The following is a 19,745-nucleotide window of genomic DNA, read 5'->3' as shown; positions in this document are numbered from 1 at the left end:
TTTTCTAATTTCAGCTTTAGGTCTGAATGTACCAAAATATAACATCATCATTATGGATAACTCAGACACCAAGACAAAATTCTAGATTTTGTATTATACAGAATGCAATTTCAACTCCAATTACAAGCACATGAGAAATATAAACAATACAAGAGAAGACATTTAAATCTTTGGCCAATAGGCTGAATTTCAGATCAAATTTAACAGCGATATGCAGCATTTACAAACACACACAATAAAACTTGTAACAAACATAAGATTGGTGATGGCTGGATTCTGTGAATTAAAAGAAAAACAAATTAGATGACACCATCAAAATACTAGTAATAACAAAACACACAACTTTCACATCATTGATAGTAACCAAAACAGGAGCACATTAAAAAGGGAAAGAAATGGAAATTGATAAGAAGTATAGTGAAGGTAAAAAACAGGACTATTTTCTATCAGATGTCAAAAAAATAAATTTTATCAGTCAGAAAAGAAGACTGAAGTCAAAAGATCAACAGACATAAGGAATTCCATGATCTACCCTCTTGATAGCAGAGAAAAGGTGGGAAAATATAGAAACTCTTTACACCAGACCATAAAACTTTTGACAGGCTAACAGGCAACCATTACCACTACTTGTACTACTAGCTAGTTCCTCACATTTAAATGCCCTATTATTTCAATGCTGTGCCAAGAGAAAAGATGGGAAAGAAAACAGAAATATATGTAAAAACAATGTCCAGTAATAAAGTGGCTATACAGGCAGTGCCATCCTCAGCCACCTAGGGAACTGTCAGGTGTGCCATGCCAGAAGCAGTACCATCCTCAGCCACCCAGGGAACTGTCAGGTGTGCCATGCCTGGAGCAGTGCCATCCTCAGCCACCCAGGGAACTGTCAGGTGTGCCACACCTGAAGCAGTGCCATCCTCAGCCACCCAGGGAACTATCAGATTTGCCATGCCTGGAACAGTGCCAGGTAATTGCCAAAAGTGTACACAGCTGAGACAAATGTCACTTACAGTTGTTAACTGTTTGGCTTTAGAACCATGTTTGCTTTCTAGAATCTAACATAATACAAGTACAGTGGAACCTCAGTTACCGAACATCTCCCATTCCAAACAAATCGGTTTTGAACAAAGTTACTTGATTTCAAATACTACATGATGTAGCAAAGTTGCCATTTATTCCTAATTTATAGTTTCTATAAATATTTCCTTCATTTTTATATATCTGGCGGACAGACATAGAGTAAGGCAGTAATTCAATCTTTGAAATAAGTTAAATGTTATCCCGTTGAAGAACCTCGATGTAAACAAACAAGGATTGGTGCTCAGGACTAGTCCTGAGCTTCCTGTGGCTCTCTCTATCACCCACAATGTCATCACTACTGCACATCTGCATTTTCCCAGCAGAAAGATGTCCAAGTGTTTTGATCACCTTCATCTTGGCGATAAGTGAGTTGCTCCTCTCTGTCACTCTATAAGGCTTTCCTCACTTGGTTGGTGGCAAAGAGAATGCCTGGATGGTCGAAATATTTTTTGATGAGTTCATTCAATACATCCTTTCTGGATAGAAAATTTCTAAGCTGGATATGTTGTGGAGCCATCTTAGCAGTGGGAGTGTCGGGTATTACTCACTAAGACATGGTGGATGGGTGTCTGAGAACAGATTAATCTATTTTACATTGATTCCTATGGGAAAAATTGTTTCAGTTTTTTAACATTTGAGATTTCAAACAGCACTCAGGAACGAATTAAGTTAAAAAACCAAGGTTCCACTGTAGATGTTTGATGTTTATTACTTGAGGAATTATGCTTATTTTGACTTGCAGTCTCAACACAAATTCACTACACTCTGTCAATTGGACAAGCCAGACCAGGGTCCTCTAGTGGAAAAGAGGCATGGCATGCTGATAACCAATAGGATATGTAGAAGCAAACTTGTGCATCAGACATGATGTGCAATTCTCACAGCAATAATGAGTGAACAAAATATTTTTACAAAGGTGTTAGAACTATTAACTCTTGATAAAACAGCCACTAAATAATTTGAGCTTCACAATAAATATATTGATAACTCTGAAACTTGAAGGTAAGAAGATTGCGACAGAACCTTGAATCCATGAAAAAATTGAAAATATAAGGTGAAGCAGGATACAAGCCCAAGTAAAAAATTAAAAATCTCTATATCCCTGTCTATATCCCTGTCAACAAAATAGGAACACAAATTAAGAACATTAAGCACTCAAATAACAGTATAATACGACTGATATAAATACTATGATTTTGCTATCAGAAACTTATTTACCAAACCTCAAATGGTGTCCCTGCATCATCTAATATGATATGGTGAAGATTATACCTATAGCTTGCAAGGTCAAGAGGTTGTAACAAGATCCAGGTTTGTCCCTCTTGCTATAGGATGTGGAGGCAATCAAGGTGCAGTGCAGATGAAAGAAAAATTATACATAAGTGCCATGACACCAATGCACCAATTCCTAAACCAGACTAAAACTTGACACTGTCTTAGAATGCTGTAGAGATTTGGAATTTATGAATACATTGGTGAGGATGTTTTCAGTTTTATAAGAATGATCATTACCATTTATGGAAGGGCCACTGGTTCACTACAATTCATATCCAAGAGTGAAAATCAATCACTTCAGAAGTTTCATCAATGGAATAATGCCAATAATTCAAAGCAGAAAACAAGAAAAATAACACAGATGTGATTATTAAAACCTATAATACAATGAATTGCAGTAAATAAACTTAGCCCATAGATATATGCATAGAGAATCAGAATAGTAACTTAAAAAACGTACATTTCACTTTACACTTAATGATGCCGAGAACAGCAATGACGCCAAGAAAGGCATCACACTGAGAAACAACCTTGTTTCACTTGAACCGAATGGCAACTTGAGACAGCAGTTCTGTGTGACAGAGTACTATATGTCCATGCTGGCACAGCAAAATTATTGTGAAACATATTTAAATTGGAATTTTCTTGTTGCATATAACATATGAGCAAAAACATCAACCATGGAAACTTGGGAATCACATGTGAATATAAAATACTAACTGGAGAATCATCATTGTTTATCCTCAGGGTGACATATAACAAGAATCATAACATGAAGACACAATGCTACATCAATCATCTATGAATGCTTCAACAATATAAATCTCCATTTGCACACAGGAGATGAAAACACTAATTTCATACATAAGCTATTCATGAAATAGAACCATTTCTCAGTCAACAAATCTTATACATTTTATGAACCTTAAACACCTAAGTCACTTACTATGCAGGTATACATTCTTCAAGTACTTGTGGAGGAAAGCATGATAAAGAAGAGGATGACCAACAAAGAGGCACTCAGAACACCAGAGTGGAATACAGATCACTGTGAAGTCATCAGAGTAAGCTTTGCTGAACTGAATGAACACATACAGTAACTCATCAACACTTTCTTTGGCTTGTGTGCTGAATACTCTACAAGCAGGCAGTGATGGCAGAGTGGTCTAACACAGGTATTATTCAGCTTCACAGTGTTGAAGAAGGCACATGCTGGGTAACAACCCACAACAACTTGAAAAGCTAAGCGTCTGTTGCTCATACCTACCTAACCTGTGATTCCTGATACAAGACACCTGACTTACTATTTCACCAGTACTTTATCCCCTTATTGTAAAATTTGCCTTCTCACCTATCAATGTGACCTTGAAATATATTAAATTCCTTCCAGTTTTGTAACAAAATATTAAATTACAGTAAGGTCTTTAATGCTTTTTAAATATAACTACATTGATAACTATAAAATATTGATTTACATTAGTTTCCATCCTATTTTATTTTTTCATTATTGAATCACAAATAGATTCTACAAGAACAATTCCACATCTGAAAAATTAATATTTCTATGTACCATCCTACAAGTTCAATAATTTTATACCTTCAGAATTTTTTACCTATCCCAACAAGGCACTACTATATGCTGAAAACTCAATCAAGTATATTTTCAGTATTAAAATAACCATTTGTAAATATGCATGCAAACAGTAAGCAGTGGTGATGATGGAGGCACCACCAGACATGCAAGTTTCGGTAAATGCAAGCACATTCTGAGAGCACAATCAAACAGTAGTTTCCACTGCTAGTGCAACCTCCTGACTAGATCAGTAACAAGGTATCAATGCTTCAGCAAATGGTACTAACAATCTCACTGCATCTTTTTCATTCCCCTAAAATGACAGCACTGTTTCCACAGGCAAAATGCTGCTACACTGTGATGCACAAAATAATATATTCTATTGATAGTCTTTACGAGCCCATTTTCAGCATTAATTTTTGTTTTGCCTTAATAACTTCATGGAAATGGCATTTACTACAAGTACTATTACCACATGTACATATACTATATTACATCCCCACTACATCAGATAATGTACACACAGGTAATAAAGTTGGTTGGGTGGAACTCAACCAGTAGATGAACCATGGCACTGCAGTCCTGTGCTGCTTGATTTTTCATACAATGTTATGTCTGGATGTCAACATGGATAAATCAACTGTACAGAAAATTTCCAACATACAGAGTAATCCAGGGAGGTGGTACACTTTCTCTTGTCAAAATCTGAGATACTAAAGAATTGCAGACATACTCTTACTGCTGAATACCACTAAAATGTTATATATAAAATCTATATTAAAAAAAAATAACCAAAATACTATTTGTGTAGAGGAGAGAATCTGCAGTACAGAAGTGGTTACTGTGTTCTCCAGGTGTGTGTGCTGAGTCCCTGGCACACCCTAACCAGAGATCACACAGCTCTCCTACCACTCGATGGGTTTGCAACTCTTAGGGATTTTGGAGTACTTGCAAGAACACATGTCACCAACCACATCCACCTCTTTCAGGATCTGTAATAATGAATTCACAAAAATTACACCTGCACAAATAGATGCACAACAAATTACCATACAACTACCTGTCTATTCAAATTTTCTTATTCAATGCTGATGATAAAAACTCAAGTACAGAAATGTTACTCATCTCTAACACGAGTGACACTACAGCTCTCCGGAATGAGGTGCCAGGAAGTCCACACCACTAGTGGTTTCACAGGACATTTCCAACACACAAGAATTTTAATCTACCAGGGCCTCAAGTCCAAAAGATGAAGATTCCAACAGAGTGAAGTTGAATACAAGAAGGTTTTGCTAGAGTGCATCTTTCTCTCACCTTGTCAAGCATCTCCTTGGTGTGGGAAGCAGACAGACAGAACCTCATTCGTCCACCTGTGATTTTCGTGGCTGGGAAACCCACACCAACCCCAGCAACGCCTCGCTTGGTCAGCTCCCGTACAAACATTCTGCAAGGCATCCACACACACACACACACACTCATTCCTGGCCACATATATTGCCTGTGTTGTCTTGCCTAACATTTTCAGCATTGACATGTCTCAAGTCTCTATGTTGTATCTTTATTCAAAAAACTAAAAAGTACAGTACAGTAATCCTTTATTTCAAGGATTATTATCTGATCACAGCATATCAGTCAAGCTTTCTCTTTTCTTCAAAAATCTTAACTCTGATATTTGTGATAATGAAAGTTTAATAAATTTTCAAAAGAAATATTTTGTCTGCAAATACTGAATTAACCAAAAACTGAAAAGTTATGCTGAATTTAATCTTTCCATATATAATTCACATGAATCGGCACCAAACTGATTGTTATAGTAATTCCTATATCAAATATATCACAACTGTAAGAAAATATGGGAAACTTCTCCTTAGGCATAGTATTCTTTTTCAGAAATAACAAAGAACTATGCTAACCTGATTTCAAAATTCATATCATTAATGAATACACTATGTACAGAAAATTCAATAACAGTGAATAATGCAATATGCAAGCTTTTTGTACTTAAAACCTCATATAAACAGGAGGAATCAAAACAAATACAAACAAACAACACCAGAAGCTGCCTTCATCACACTCTTATTCACACAAACCCAAGAGCACAAGACAAAACTGTTGCCACTTTAAGCCACACCGCTATGAAAAAGACTGCCAGTCAAGGAGGCCGAGCAGCCATGCCATCTTGTCTCTAGGGATGGCTGAGGCAACATGCAGAGTGTACATCTTGCCTACCTTAGGGAACCCTTCCATGCACAAGTCTGGGCCAACCTGTGCTGTGATGCCCAGCAAACTTCAATGTCAAGTGGACTACTTAAGGTTTGTTACTTTTCCTTCACCTTAGTAACTAAGAAAATTTAGCATGTTAGAAAAATAAAACAATGCACACACACTATTCTGATACAATCACACATTCACTGCAATATTACAGGGATGCAGCAAAGAATGCATTCAAATAATGTACAACTCTGATGGGAAATTATCAAATTATCATTATTTCAATAACAGCAACTTTGTAGCCCTGATGGGAAATTATCAAATTAATCATTATTTCAATAACAACAACTTTGTAGAGTCCAAAACAAAACTGTGTCAGAGAACACTGCCATAACTATTACAGACTGACAGCCAGCTGCCTTCTCATCAGCTACACACCTGTCTCATCTAAACCAATCAACCTTCAACTAGCAACACAATACCTCACAAAGCAGCCACATCACTGAGCTTCTTAATAAAAAATTCCTCTTATCAAGTGAATGTGAATGAGTGCAGTGCTCTGGGAGGAAAAATAAGGAATTTAACTGCACTGGAAAGGAGGAGCAGCTTTTACATTCTCAACTGTGCATCCAGGAGACTGAACACAGCTGCCAGCATAACGTTGTAACCTCTTGGTTAAAAGTGACATCTGGCTGGGTGGACTTACATACAACCAAGCCACAACATATTAAGAGAGCACAGCAGTTACATGAACATGACTGCAATCAAAAACTTACTAAAAAACAAAATGAAATGTTATAAGAATAAAAATGCAGACCAATAATAAAATGCCTTCATTCCATGAAAAAGTCAACCTGTTATATGAACTTCTGAACATTATCAAAATAAAAGAAACCTCAGCATAAGTGAAAAGTTCCACTCTTTTCATCCTATGGTTGACATTTATATCTACAGAATCCTTCATTCCTTTCTTCCTGACAACCTCAGTCACCACATCCACCATATCATGTCACCACCCAAACAAACCCCACCAATTCTTTCACTGCAATATTCACCACCACCAGATACAACAGATGACCAAAGAAAGGTAACAAAGATGATAAAAAAAATGCAGCCAAATGTTTAATGTGTTTGGAAAAAATCTTTTAATTTACCAGGCAAAGAGAAATTTAGGAGTGATAAGAAGACCTGGACAATGTAATATTAGTGTACAGTACCAACATCAAGTTAGTGTTACAAGGAACTCTACCACCACACACCATGCAACACCATCAATGCTCCATTATCCCTATCACAGCCAGGCTGCCAAGGAAGTGGTTCGGATAAAGACAAAAGTTGCCAGAATGCTCTCACACTCAAGACAAAGATGTGGATTTTCTTATTCTCAATCTTGTTCTGCACATACATCTCCACAAATCAAATACTGGACCAAACATGGTTGAAAGAACCCTAAATGTTTTCCTTCATAATGCCTCTAGAAAATGGTCTTGAATCCATCAAAGTTATCTCACAATTAAAATTAAAATAGTTATATTCTATTAAGCCCACTGAGACAATAAAGTAAAGAAACTGATGTCAGAAGCAAGAATCAAGTAATTTGAATATTTCACACCTGTGGAACTTGCCATTCTTTTCCTGCTTTGCTTTAAAGTTCCATATCTTAACACCAAGTATGGCAATGAGCAAAGCACCTTTTATCCAAGAATTACTAATTTACTATAAAAAGGACACATAAAATATTATAATTTCTGATTTCTAAAATCAAATGCAAAAATCCTGGCAACTTTTTCTCCCAAAAGAATTCTTCCAAGACTTCCTCTTCATTGCCCACTACCTTACTTACGTAATCTTAGGAATCAGGTACAAGAGCAAGGGCACAACAGGTGAATCATCGTGGCCATAAACAATGAATCCCATCTGCCTGAGGCGTTGTCGGAAATATTTCACATTCCTGGCCAGTTGTTGAATGCGCCTGCGACCTAAACAGAAGGTGGGAGACAATTCATACATCAGACTCTGAACAGAGCCACAAGGAACTGTTAAAGGTGGAAGCATGCGAGGGTACTTACCCTGTGGTAGGACTCGACATTTCTCCTTGAAAGAGAAGAAAGGATGACAGGTCAGCTATGTAAAGCAAAGAGGATGCCAACAATGGCTCTGGAGCTTAAGAAGGAATAGCTCAAGAAGAAATAGAAATCATGGAATTAAGAAATGTCTTGATGTGCTGCAAACAAAACTCATGAAAGTTAAGAGAATTATGTACATGTAATTGCTTGCATTACCTGCATTGTGACAACTTGACAACTTTCAGTAAATTAAATAGTAACTGAACAGCAACACCATCTACATTTCTTCATTCCTTCTTCATGCTGGCTCAGCTGGATGCTCCCTCCTCCTACAGCTCTCAATGTTCATGGAAAGTCTAATAACATCCCGGGACATGTTTAGCAGTACGAGACAAAGACGCAAGCTAACGATGATGGGAGATCATCAGATAAGGCGGCTGACATAAACATGATCAGACAACTGTGAGACAATTTCATGAATGAAGCAATGTTCCAAAAGCTGTCCATGAATCTCCACCAAATTTCTCTGATCAACTTACATATACAAGAAGCTATGCTGAGGTATGACAAACAAGGTAAAAATTAAAATGGAAGCCTTCAGAGGCTTATTTGGTGCCTTCTCAAATTTTCCACGAATAAGTTTCCTCTAAAAGCATCACAGAGCAATAATGCTTCATAGATGGGCAAAGTAAGTACAAATTTGTATCAGCATGACTTTCATGAAAGTGCACAAGAAGTTTCCAAGATCAAATATGCTGAAGATTCTGAGAAGACACCTCAGGCATCACACAGAAATATTCTGCAACAAGAGCACAGAGAGGCATTGCTAGGGTCAAAAGTAACCTGCTCTCGGTGCCATGTAAGACTGCTTCTCCTAGTCTACTAAGGAGTGACAATAGAAATGTCAAGGGCCAGACCCGAGCAGAGATGTCTGTATACTCACGCGATGGTGGCAGGCAGAAACAATAACACTGGCACCACTGGGGAATCCTCATTGCCGAACACTATGTACCCCATTTGCTTTACTTTTCGACGGAAGTACTTTGTATTCCTAGCAAGGTGATTTATCCGTCGTTTTCCTACACAGAGTGAGGGCACAAGGAAGAGAGTTAGTGCAGGGAGATGTGAAAATTACTCAGGAGCACAGAGATTAGTCTAAGGAAGAGATGAAGCCTTGCTTCTAGCACTACTAGGAAGGAAGAGGAAGAAAAAAAAAAATTTTTAGAGGAAACACAAATAACTTACATGTATGTGTGAGTGTGTAATCTCCCTCATCATGGTAAACAGAATTTTATATTTGCTTATGTTGTCTTGTCTTCATATCTATGCTTTAAACTTTAAAGTCAATGATGTACACCACACTTACACTCATACAACATTGTTCTTCCTTCATTTTAACTCAATTTCAATCCACTTATTTCATCCAGTTCCATGTCACCATCACAGCCACTTGCACCTCCCTCTAACTTGCCCCATTCCTCCCACAAAATAATGACCAGTGCAGCGTGTGTATCTGTGTTCACATGTATAGAAGCACATCCTGGTCGATATGAGGCTGAAATGTGTCAAAAGTTATTGCATACTCTTGATTATCAAATGAAATATAATAACCACCATACCTTCCCCAACCCCCAAGATACGAGGCACACTGAGTCCAGGGAGACACATGTATCCCTACACACCAACCTTCAACAGAGCCGTCCTTGCCCATAATGATGGACATGGAGGTGATGATCTGCTGGGCTACAGGTGGAGGCATGGAGGCAGCATATGACTGAGCATGACTATTCACTCGCAGATGGTCGATTAGGTCCTGCAAAACATGGCCAATATTGTCACAACAATAAAAGTGAGGAAAAAATTAAAATTTAATGCAAAAATAAGTTAATAAATGATTCATTAAAATGTCACAACTATAGAACAAATGTAACTCAATTTACTGCTTCAAGAGGACTCAAATGAAGGCAAGAGTTCAGCTTTCCTTCACCACTCTAAGGCTCACCTTGGATCCAGCAATGTATCCACCAGCAGCACCAAAACTCTTAGTGAAGGTTCCCATGTGGATGTCCACATCCTTTGGGTCAGCACCATAGTAGTCCACTACACCTCCACCCCTCGGCCCCAGTGCACCTATGCTGTGGGCCTCATCAACGTACAGGTAAGTCTGCAGGGAGGAACATGCTCTTATATATATATCTCATCACCAATCATGAAATCTGTATGCCAGTCTATACATCACTGACACCACAGAAACAGCCTGTTCCCCATGATATAAGACAAGGAGTGTATATTCAAACCTCACAGAAACAGCAAGTAAATTAATTCACATCGGATCTCTGGCCCAGTCCAGTGACTGCAGCACAAGAGTCTATACCTCCACAAGTCGACACACCACATCTTTGCAAACTCCAGCCCTCCCACCTTCTCCCTCACATATGCCAACACTCTCCTCTCATTTATCAGCAAATCATCCTCAAATTTCACTCATTTCCAAACCCTGCCTACCACTCATTAGTGACCTATACCCACCTTATACTTTTTCTTAATTCTGATGAAGTTGGGTAGGTCACAAATGCTTCCTTCCATGGAGTAGATTCCCTCCACCACAATCATGGCCTTCTTCCAGGGCCGCCGTGTTCTGGGGTGGCCATGGATGAGGGCTTCTCGCAGTTTCTTTTCAAGGTCAGCTGCATTGTTGTGCTGGAAAACCTTTGAGACCACAAATCAAAATCCATTAAATTGATTTATATTTAAGCCAAGTCATAACCTTCCCCAAACCCCTGCTCATTATATCACAATCATCCACAGTTATGAAAAACACAAAAGATACAATGAATGCAACACAAAAGATACAATGAATGCAACAGAGTCCTGAAGTAACATGGTTTATCTTTTAGCAAATAACATGATAACAATGAAGAGTCTAGCCTGGGGGGCATACCTTCACAGTGGCTCCAGACAGTCTCAGGCCCAAGATAAGAGAGGCATGGTTGAACTCATCTGAGAGCACCAGGCAGCTGGGACCAAGAATAGATGGCAAGTTGAGCACATTGGTGGCAAACCCCATGCCAAAAGTGATTGCATCCTCCACACCCAAAAATTCTGACACCAGTGCTTCCAACTTCTTGTGGATTTCAAGAGTTCCTATGGAGGGAAAACACATTATTCATCATTATAAGTAACTCTTAAGCCTGCAGCAGAGTGAAATGTTCAAGGTTATGAGACAAGACACAGATTATCATAATTACTCCAAAGTAGAGCAGCAGAGATGATGTGTCAAAAGGCAGGAAAAACAGGGATGACAGCAAGAGAACAAAAGATCAGTGTAATGCATTAGGTACCACAAGAAGTAGTGTGTGCAAACAGTGTACATGATTTGAAGTAAATTATGATAATTATGGTATTCAGACATTATGAGCCTAATTCAATGAAGTAAAAATACAATTAGATAAACATGCAAGTGTATACACAAACACACGCACTGTTTGCATGTGAGCACACTAATAATAAGGTAGTGTTTAATGGTCATGTCCACAACTTGCCAAGCTCAAGCCGTGGGCTGCTAGTGGTGATGCCGACTTCCTTCGTTGTCACCTCGGCAGCATCGTGACATGGGCCATGGTTCTCCGCAAACCCAAGATAGTTGTATGACCCAGCATTTATGCACTTCAATATCTTACCCGTCAATCTGAAAAATAAAACTGACATATCAAAAAAGTGCCCTCAGTCCTATGAATATTACTCTCACTTTACAAAATGGTCTCATTCCTATGAATGTTACTATTACTTTACAGTTTCTTTCAAAAATTGGGGAGAAAGCTTGTTTTGTTACAACTCACAAAAAGTACATTAATGAGACTTTCAAGTGGAGTAAGAATAACTTCATCAGAAGTAATACCTACAAGCTACACATCCAGTCCAATGTTGTTCAAGCACAAAACCTATGAACTCAAAAAAGCTACACACTACCACCACCACCATAACCACCACTGCTACTCACTTCATAGTCCAACCATAGTCAGGAGTGTACCGCTCCAGCAGGTTAATCTCAGCTCCAGGCACGCTGGAAATGGGTCTATTCCAACAGTCTTGAATACGCCGATAAACATTGCGAGTGTAGAAGCTCTCAAAGCCAATGTAAAGAGGCACATATCCCTGTGTAAAAGGTTTCTTGTTTTATGGCAACTCTTTGGTTATTAACCCTGCTGAGGAGGATTTGCCTTACAGTAGAATAAGAGTTCTGCCCACACAAATATTTCTCCACAAGGTGACCCACTGCTAGCTGATGTTAGAAGCTAAAAAAAACATAATTGTTTTTAGATGTCACACAATGACAACATTACAAACACAAATAATCATCCCTAAGCATGAGACCCATATTTAAAAGCAAGTTATATAAATAAGCACTTCGAAGTTTTCCCACAACTGCTCTTAAAATACACTGAATGTCCCGATACTTTCAGATGCTATACTTGGCAACTGCTCTACAAGACCACATGAGTCTACTGAGAACTGAATACTAGCATTGTGTAAAGGACTACAGCATACCCCTTACACTTAAAGCTTAATCACTAAACACTCTGGACATTCATATAAAATCACCTCACAAAGTCACTGAGGGACATCAAAATGAAGGCAGTCATTTACGGCAAGGCAACAGCTTCAAAACCCTGTAAGCATATCATGGTAAGCTTGAGTAAACCAAGGCTCAGACTTCAGCATTACAGTGCCACGAGGAACAAACATATTCCATTCAGGGTCAAAAGATGATATGTACTACTCTCTGCAGGTGTTTCTATGACAAGTCCAGAGTTCTCCCTGGTGCACTCTACCTCTCTATTTGTCTCTTTCGTTGATGGTGGGTAGAAGAACTCTTTGACGTATCCAACGAGGAAGAGGACCCCATAGGACAGATAGATGGTGAAGTTGGTGAACGATGGACACTCCTCGATATCCCTTATTTGTGTTGTGACAAATGCATTCTTTTTCTTATGCTGGAGATAAAGCATTGAATTTATTTAGAGTGGCAAAAGTGGACAAGCTGCAGCCAGCTGTATCGGAACTGGATTATGAACAGCCTTGCTTGGGGTGAGGGGGGCTTAAGTTTATACATATATACATGTATAGACAAGGGTACAGCTTATGTCTCAGGTTAAAGTTTAACTGAACTTTAAATTTGTTAATCTGAGAATTAACAACAAAAATATTTGTACATTCCTTGGTTGATAGGAAGACTTATAAAATGTATAGGCTCATGACTAAGCATAACTATGCTCAATATGCGAGCGTTATACCCTGTAACACAATGATATATGTTGCATCATTCAATATGCAAGCCAATACTTTTGTTGCACGACAATTCCTTTAAATACTTAATTCAATAATGTGAAGGATGTCTGTGTGTACATGGGAACCTTGTCCCAGCTTCTCACCTTTGAAGGGTGCACAGATATAAAAGAAATAATTAGATGCAAAAAAAAAAAAAAATCAACCTGAGGTTTAAAATAATGACTAGCTGCAAAGAAAAATTTAGAAATATTATAAATTTATCATGCCAGAGCCACCCAATTGAAAGAAAGAGCTTGTTACCATCATGTTGTTGTTAAGAAGTTAATGTCACTTGTAAGTATTAAAAAATTATTTCACTTCTTATCTCTTAATGTATCCACTCATCACTTGATGCATGGCATGGTTGTGGTGCTTATGTAGTCAAAGGCCCTCAAACCATTGCCCAAACTTTTATTAAACATGCAGCCTATGTAAGTCCATAAGCTGTACCCTTTGGCACAGTGAACTGGTTACCAACACTCTTCTGCCTCTGCATTCATGTGACAAGGAACAAGGATTCTTTGCTTAAAATGAGTTACAAGAGTTACAATTGTGCCTTAGCACAAGAGATGGTGGAATGCACCACGCTGTGACACTCTCTACAGGTCATCAAGCATCCTCACTAAGGCACATGGTACTTGTCCTGTGCCACTCCATTCTACCATTCACTGGAATGGTTAAATGAAAATACAAGGAAAAGGGCTATTCAACAAAAGTTGCCAAGTTTCTTCAGCACTAGGTATATATATATATATATATATATATATATATATATATATATATATATATATATATATATATATATATATATATATATATATATATATATATATATATATATATATATATATATATATATATATATATATATATTATATATACCTAGTTAGTGCTGGCCTTGACAGTATGGCCCACTAAGTTATCCTTGTTCACATACAGAATCCCATTCCACTCACAATGCTAAGATAATGTAAGCAGTTATTCAAGACAAACATATTATGTTTGAAGGAGTCACCAGGCACATGAAAGCCCTGGTAGCCAGGTAACAGCCACACTTTGAAGGAAATGCCATGGTAGTGCACATCAGCATGAATCCACTTGAGATAATAAAGGAAAATTATATGGAATCTCTAAAGCACTACAGTAAGCATAGATTCTCAAAGATGCATCAAACATTCCCATAATACATAACTATTTCATATTAGTTAAAACAGCAACAACCAGTAAGCTACTTGCTAGGAGTAGCTATAAATGCATTCACAACACAATCATGGCTTCCTCATATAACAATGAAAATACCCTAATGGATATATCCATGTCAAAGTAGTTGCAAAAATAACAAACAGGATAAGAAGTATTGAACGAAATTCTTGCATGCATTTTCTTTATGGTTTTCTCAGTTTGTGATCATCTCCTTTAACTCCATTCCTCTGAATGAAACAAAGGCACATGATGGTTTTCTCTAAAAGCTTATAACCAATTTCTCAAAATAAATGTGTAATGATTAGACTTTACATCTTCATAGCTTCAGAAGGCAATTCTCCAGAATACTACTAATTCCAACATCCTTCAAAATTAACTAAGTCAGGAAAGCCGTTGGAAACATTTATCCATTATTCATCTTGGTACAAACTCTACTGCTCTTGACAAAAGCAATAGCAAAGTAACCAAAATGTAATACACAATACCAATACAAAGTGCTCTTTCATAAGTTGCATACTGTACAACTATCTCACAAACTTATTCAGAACTGTACATCTTTACTACATCCTTTTTTTCAAGTTGTACACCAAAGAAAAGTTAATTTAGAGAATTTATTTTATAATATGCTCAAGTGGATGTAAAGAGAAATGAAGACCACTTAGGCTCTTTTACACAACTCCATTGGTGGCAGCCACTGGTTATCCCAGCATAAGAGTCAGGTTGCTGCAGGCAATATGGAGCCACACTCAACTATCATCAGCAGGTTTCTGCCCCACGCCACTGCAATGGCCTCACATGAAAGGCTCCATTGCAAACTCTGGGAGGTAACAAGTGGCAGCCACCAATGGCAACATATGAAAGGAGCCTCAGACTGACTCCACAAATAACCACTGATACATGCTGTGGATCTAATTCTTTCTATACTTTCATCTAATAGCACATATACAGTGTTCCTCTACTTAGGACCAGTATCATGCTCTGACACACATAGTAGACCAGTGTGCTATGCTTACACTGCATTAATCTTAGATGAATGAAAAACAATCATATAACTATTAATAATGAAAAAAAAAAAAAATGTTCTTTATGTAGTTGCCTGCTTCCCAGACACGTGGAGTGGCACCTGACAGAAGCAAAATGCAAGAATACAGACAAATGCAAAAGAAATTAGATGCAAAACTCCTAAGATCCAGTTAACAAAGAAATCATAATAGCAGGAATAAAACCTCAAGATAGAAAATTTTATTGTTGAAATGCAGTTTCCTGCCCCATCGCTTTCTTTTCACCTGGGCCTTCAGTATTATTGGCCATCTGTCAATTTACAAACATGACGACAGGCAAATGCCTTAACAAAAATAAGGAACATTCACTACTGCTCCTTTATGATCTATGGTGAGCTGAGAGTGAGAGTCACCATACACCTTTTAAAGGACAGTGTCCATTGTATGCATACGAGTTACAAAGAATGGGCAAATAAACAAATGAAAGTAATTTCTCAGGTAAAACTCCTCAATCTTTCAGGGATTTAAGAAATCTCAGCACCTAAAAACAGATGAATCTTGACTCACTACTGTACACCACTTGAGTTGGAGGCATACAGGCACTAGCTTTATGTTCTTGTCCATTTTTGCCAGACTCATCATGCTGAAGAATATTTTTACCTTTTTAGTATAATCTTTTAACTCTTTTACTATTTAAGAAAGTAGTGAGAAAAATTTGGAAGTACAGTACAGTGGAACCTTGGTTAATGAACTTAATCCATCTCGTGACTTTGTTCAGCAACTGAAATGTTCGCAAACCAAAATATTTCCCAGTGAAATTAATGTAAATATAATTAATCTGTTCCAGTCTCAGAAACACTGCATTTTTTTTTCGCTCTTAAATGTTTTTCTGTGACAAAAAAAAAATACAACAAAAGTTGTAAAACCAGCCACCGGCTAGTCCCCTTGGTAAGGAGCTGTAATAAAGTATCATTACTTGCAGGTGATTATCTTACGCTGGCAAACTATACTGTACTGCTATAGATTGTTACTGATTTATAAGTCAGGTGCATTCCTAGCTGTTTGAAGGGGGCAGTTAGACCTGGGTCCCCCTACCCCTCCCCACCTTCTGTAAATTGCATGCCTTCATATTTAGCCAGCCACTTCTTATTTTGACTTTCAGGATGGCTGGAAAGATGATTCAAGAGGAAAAGACACAAAATCTCACCTTGCATCAAGCATGTGTTGGCTGGAAGGAAATACTGGGGCATACAAGTCTGTGTAAAGCAGGGATTGATGAGCTACTCATGACAGCATGTGCTTTTCAAATTCCACCTTGTTTCCCTTGTTTGAATTCAGTGCTTGTGGTCCAGGGATTCTTTACAACCTCATGTCTTATGAGCTTGCCTGTAGCAAATGTGGTCTTTCTTGGGCATCCAGAAACCAGGACATGAGGTGAAATGTGACTGTATGGCAGAGCATGTACTATCATGAGTAACTCAACAATACCTGCTTTCTAACCTCCCCTCAAACATATGGGAAGGCATCTGATCTTGAAATCAGTGACAAGTTATAGCCTGATGCCTAAGAGACTTGCCAGAGTATGATAACCAACCACAAGTTACAACAGGGTGATGGATGCACACATTTATTACAGACCCTAATTAAGGGAACTAGCTGTCTTGTGGGGTGTTTGTTTGCACACTGAAACACCTTTCTTGAATCAACACAAAAAATGTTTGAAAATCCTGTTCATAAACCTATTTGTTCATGAACAGGAATGTTCACGAACTGAGGTTCCACTGTACCAAGGTACAGCAAAACCTGTGAAAGATCAAACTAATGTTTCTTCTGCCCCATCTAGTGTCATTCAGAAACTTACCTCATCTTGATCACCAAATGAGGCTTGCATTATTATTATTTGAATTCACTTTGATTAAATAAATCCAATGTTTCTCCAGCAAATTTCCAATTTTGTGGCATTCAACTTGAAGTGGAGGAGAACCAGTGTGTTGGCATACAGTGCATATAATTGTAAGCCAAAAAAACACAATTAGCAGTTCCAAGGCATAAATAAATCATCCAAATCTGGTTCAGTAATACAGCACCTGCATTTAAGCATCCGCAGATGCAAATAAAAAGAGGCATGCAACATTACAGGTACTCAATGACAGAACCCAAGCATCAGACCAACATGACACCACTACAGTACCTAGGCAGAAACATGTCACATAAGCACACTTCCATGTTAGTTACAATGCACAGGACTACCATGCTACTACTATTACTACTATTCAATATCATTAGCATTAAAAACACAGCCCAAGTAACACAAAACATATTTAGATGATTCTGTAGCAGAATTGCACATCCACATCATAACATCAATTTATGTAGTTATTAAATAAAACTATGGCCACATCACTCTTATGTATGAATATATGCATATAAAACTTTTAACCACCTATTTCTTAACATTTTGACTTCTCATCAACATTTCAAAGTTTATCAGCACAAAAATGAAACATGATACTTAATGAAACATATAATTTTTATATAAGGTTAGAAAAAGCAAGACTAAAATTATTATTAAGAAGTAAAAGATAAACATGACAAACACTATGGGACTTATCATTTCTTGCATTTTTATATCTTCTATCATGACATTAATTTTCATGCTTAACTTACTTCTCTGTTCTTCTCCTTGGTGGTGACAGGTATAAAAAATTCCCTCACATAGCCAAGCATCAGGAGCACTCCATAGGAGAGAAAGGTGAAGAAAGCCACAAAGAGGGAGCATTCTTCTTCCTTATGGTACGATTTCTTAGAAGCCGAACCTCCATTTGGTTGACTTGTGAGATTCTTTTGCACAGAGTTATCCTGGAAAATATTATACATCATGTTATGATGTTATTGCCACCACAGGATAAAATGATCTACAACCCACTCATGTATGAACCAATTAGCCGACTTGCCAAAAGTGAAGGAGAGGGCATGCCTTCTTGATTAGCTTAGCCTTTGGTAACTATAGTTGCTCTTAAATTGTGTACCGTCTTATGAAGACTTCCTTAAATATTATCAGACGGGATGAAAGTGGTTAGGTGTCCTTACAGTTGTTTTGCTGTGCAGGTAACCTATAATGTTTAAAAAAAAAGTACAGCTAATGGTAACGCATGATACTATATAATGTAGGTACACAGGAGCAGCTGAGCGTATACAAGTGCCAGGCTTCTATCAGCAAATTACACCCTTATCTTGCTACTTGACTTACGCCTGACCCACTTGTTATTTTGGGTCATTACATTCCCTCGACAGATTCTAAAGCGGCAAAATATACTGATACAAGTCAAAATTACTGCCAGAAGCTTTAACTTGACACCCACCATCCTGGAGGAGAATTAAATAATCCCCAGTAATGACAGTCAGCGTGGTGCTAGTGGTGGCGTGACGTCTGCTGCGCCCGTTTGCCACCTCAGGAATGTCCCACGCCCGCCCTCACCGCGGAACATGAAACTACACCTATGTACTGCCACAGCTTCCTCTTCTGGCTACACGCAATATACTTGGAAATACTGGCACATAACCACTTGAGTGATCACTGTTTGGCATATGTTGTGCAACGAGGTGGCGGTGCCTGGCCCTCTCCTGCCATAACATGTCACGGGACGCTGAGGCAGCAGCCACGCCTGCCTTACCTGCACCTCCTGCCTCCCCGTCACGCCGCTGCCTGAGTCACCGCTCCTACATTCTAGATCTTTGCCACTGCTCACTATTTTCTCATGTGGAAGCTGGGCAGATAGTTCCGTGTGAGCCACCATGTTTTGGTTAGCGGAGACTGAGCCTAAGCTTGAGCTAGCCCCTTATCGTGATTGGCTCATCTGAACCTCCCGCCGCCTTCCTCTCCTGCCCTCACAAAACATCGTCTTTTGCCATTTTACATTTATATTTCATACTGGTACATTTCTGCATAATTTCACATTTATTGAATGAAGGGATTTTTTGTTATTTTAAAGTTTAAAGTATATGTGA

The 19,745-nt window shown here is 38.2% G+C and overlaps 1 protein-coding gene across 8 annotated transcripts; it reads right to left on the bottom strand.

The window, feature by feature from the left end:
* Positions 1 to 74: 74 nt before the first annotated feature.
* On the bottom strand, positions 75 to 19,616 carry LOC135116446 (serine palmitoyltransferase 2-like). 8 transcript variants are annotated; one of them, XR_010276342.1, is made up of 13 exons: positions 19,412 to 19,580; positions 18,405 to 18,596; positions 13,038 to 13,199; positions 12,206 to 12,360; positions 11,748 to 11,893; positions 11,147 to 11,349; positions 10,735 to 10,914; positions 10,208 to 10,369; positions 9,892 to 10,018; positions 9,149 to 9,284; positions 7,983 to 8,118; positions 5,243 to 5,372; positions 75 to 4,920 (listed from the first exon to the last, which is right to left on the bottom strand). XR_010276342.1 is itself a non-coding variant. In XM_064033913.1 (12 exons), exons 1-12 carry the CDS (start codon positions 19,532 to 19,534, stop codon positions 4,834 to 4,836), a joined length of 1,728 nt encoding a protein of 575 aa, XP_063889983.1. In that variant the 5' UTR covers positions 19,535 to 19,616; the 3' UTR covers positions 75 to 4,833. The 8 variants fall into 8 exon arrangements, 7 of the variants coding, with proteins under 7 accessions (XP_063889983.1, XP_063889982.1, XP_063889981.1 ...); XM_064033913.1 differs by lacking the exon at positions 9,149 to 9,284 and having other exon boundaries at positions 19,487 to 19,616; XM_064033912.1 differs by lacking the exon at positions 7,983 to 8,118.
* Positions 19,617 to 19,745: the final 129 nt, after the last annotated feature.

Source organism: Scylla paramamosain, chromosome 31 (assembly GCF_035594125.1).
Source record: "Scylla paramamosain isolate STU-SP2022 chromosome 31, ASM3559412v1, whole genome shotgun sequence".
In the NCBI taxonomy this organism is placed as follows: Eukaryota; Metazoa; Arthropoda; class Malacostraca; order Decapoda; family Portunidae; genus Scylla; species Scylla paramamosain.
This window is presented reverse-complemented; position numbering and strand designations above follow the sequence as displayed.

What these genes read in the sequence shown, in the direction of transcription:
- LOC135116446 (XM_064033912.1), bottom strand. Translation starts at nt 19,534, where the DNA reads ATGGTGGCTCACACGGAACTATCTGCCCAGCTTCCACATGAGAAAATA. An exon ending in CGAAAGAGACAAATAGAGAG is followed by an intron (nt 12,361 to 13,037) that starts GTAGAGTGCACC and finishes CCTTTTACACAG; the next exon opens with GGATATGTGCCTCTTTACAT. An exon ending in TGTCTGGAGCCACTGTGAAG is followed by an intron (nt 10,915 to 11,146) that starts GTATGCCCCCCA and finishes GTGGTCTCAAAG; the next exon opens with GTTTTCCAGCACAACAATGC.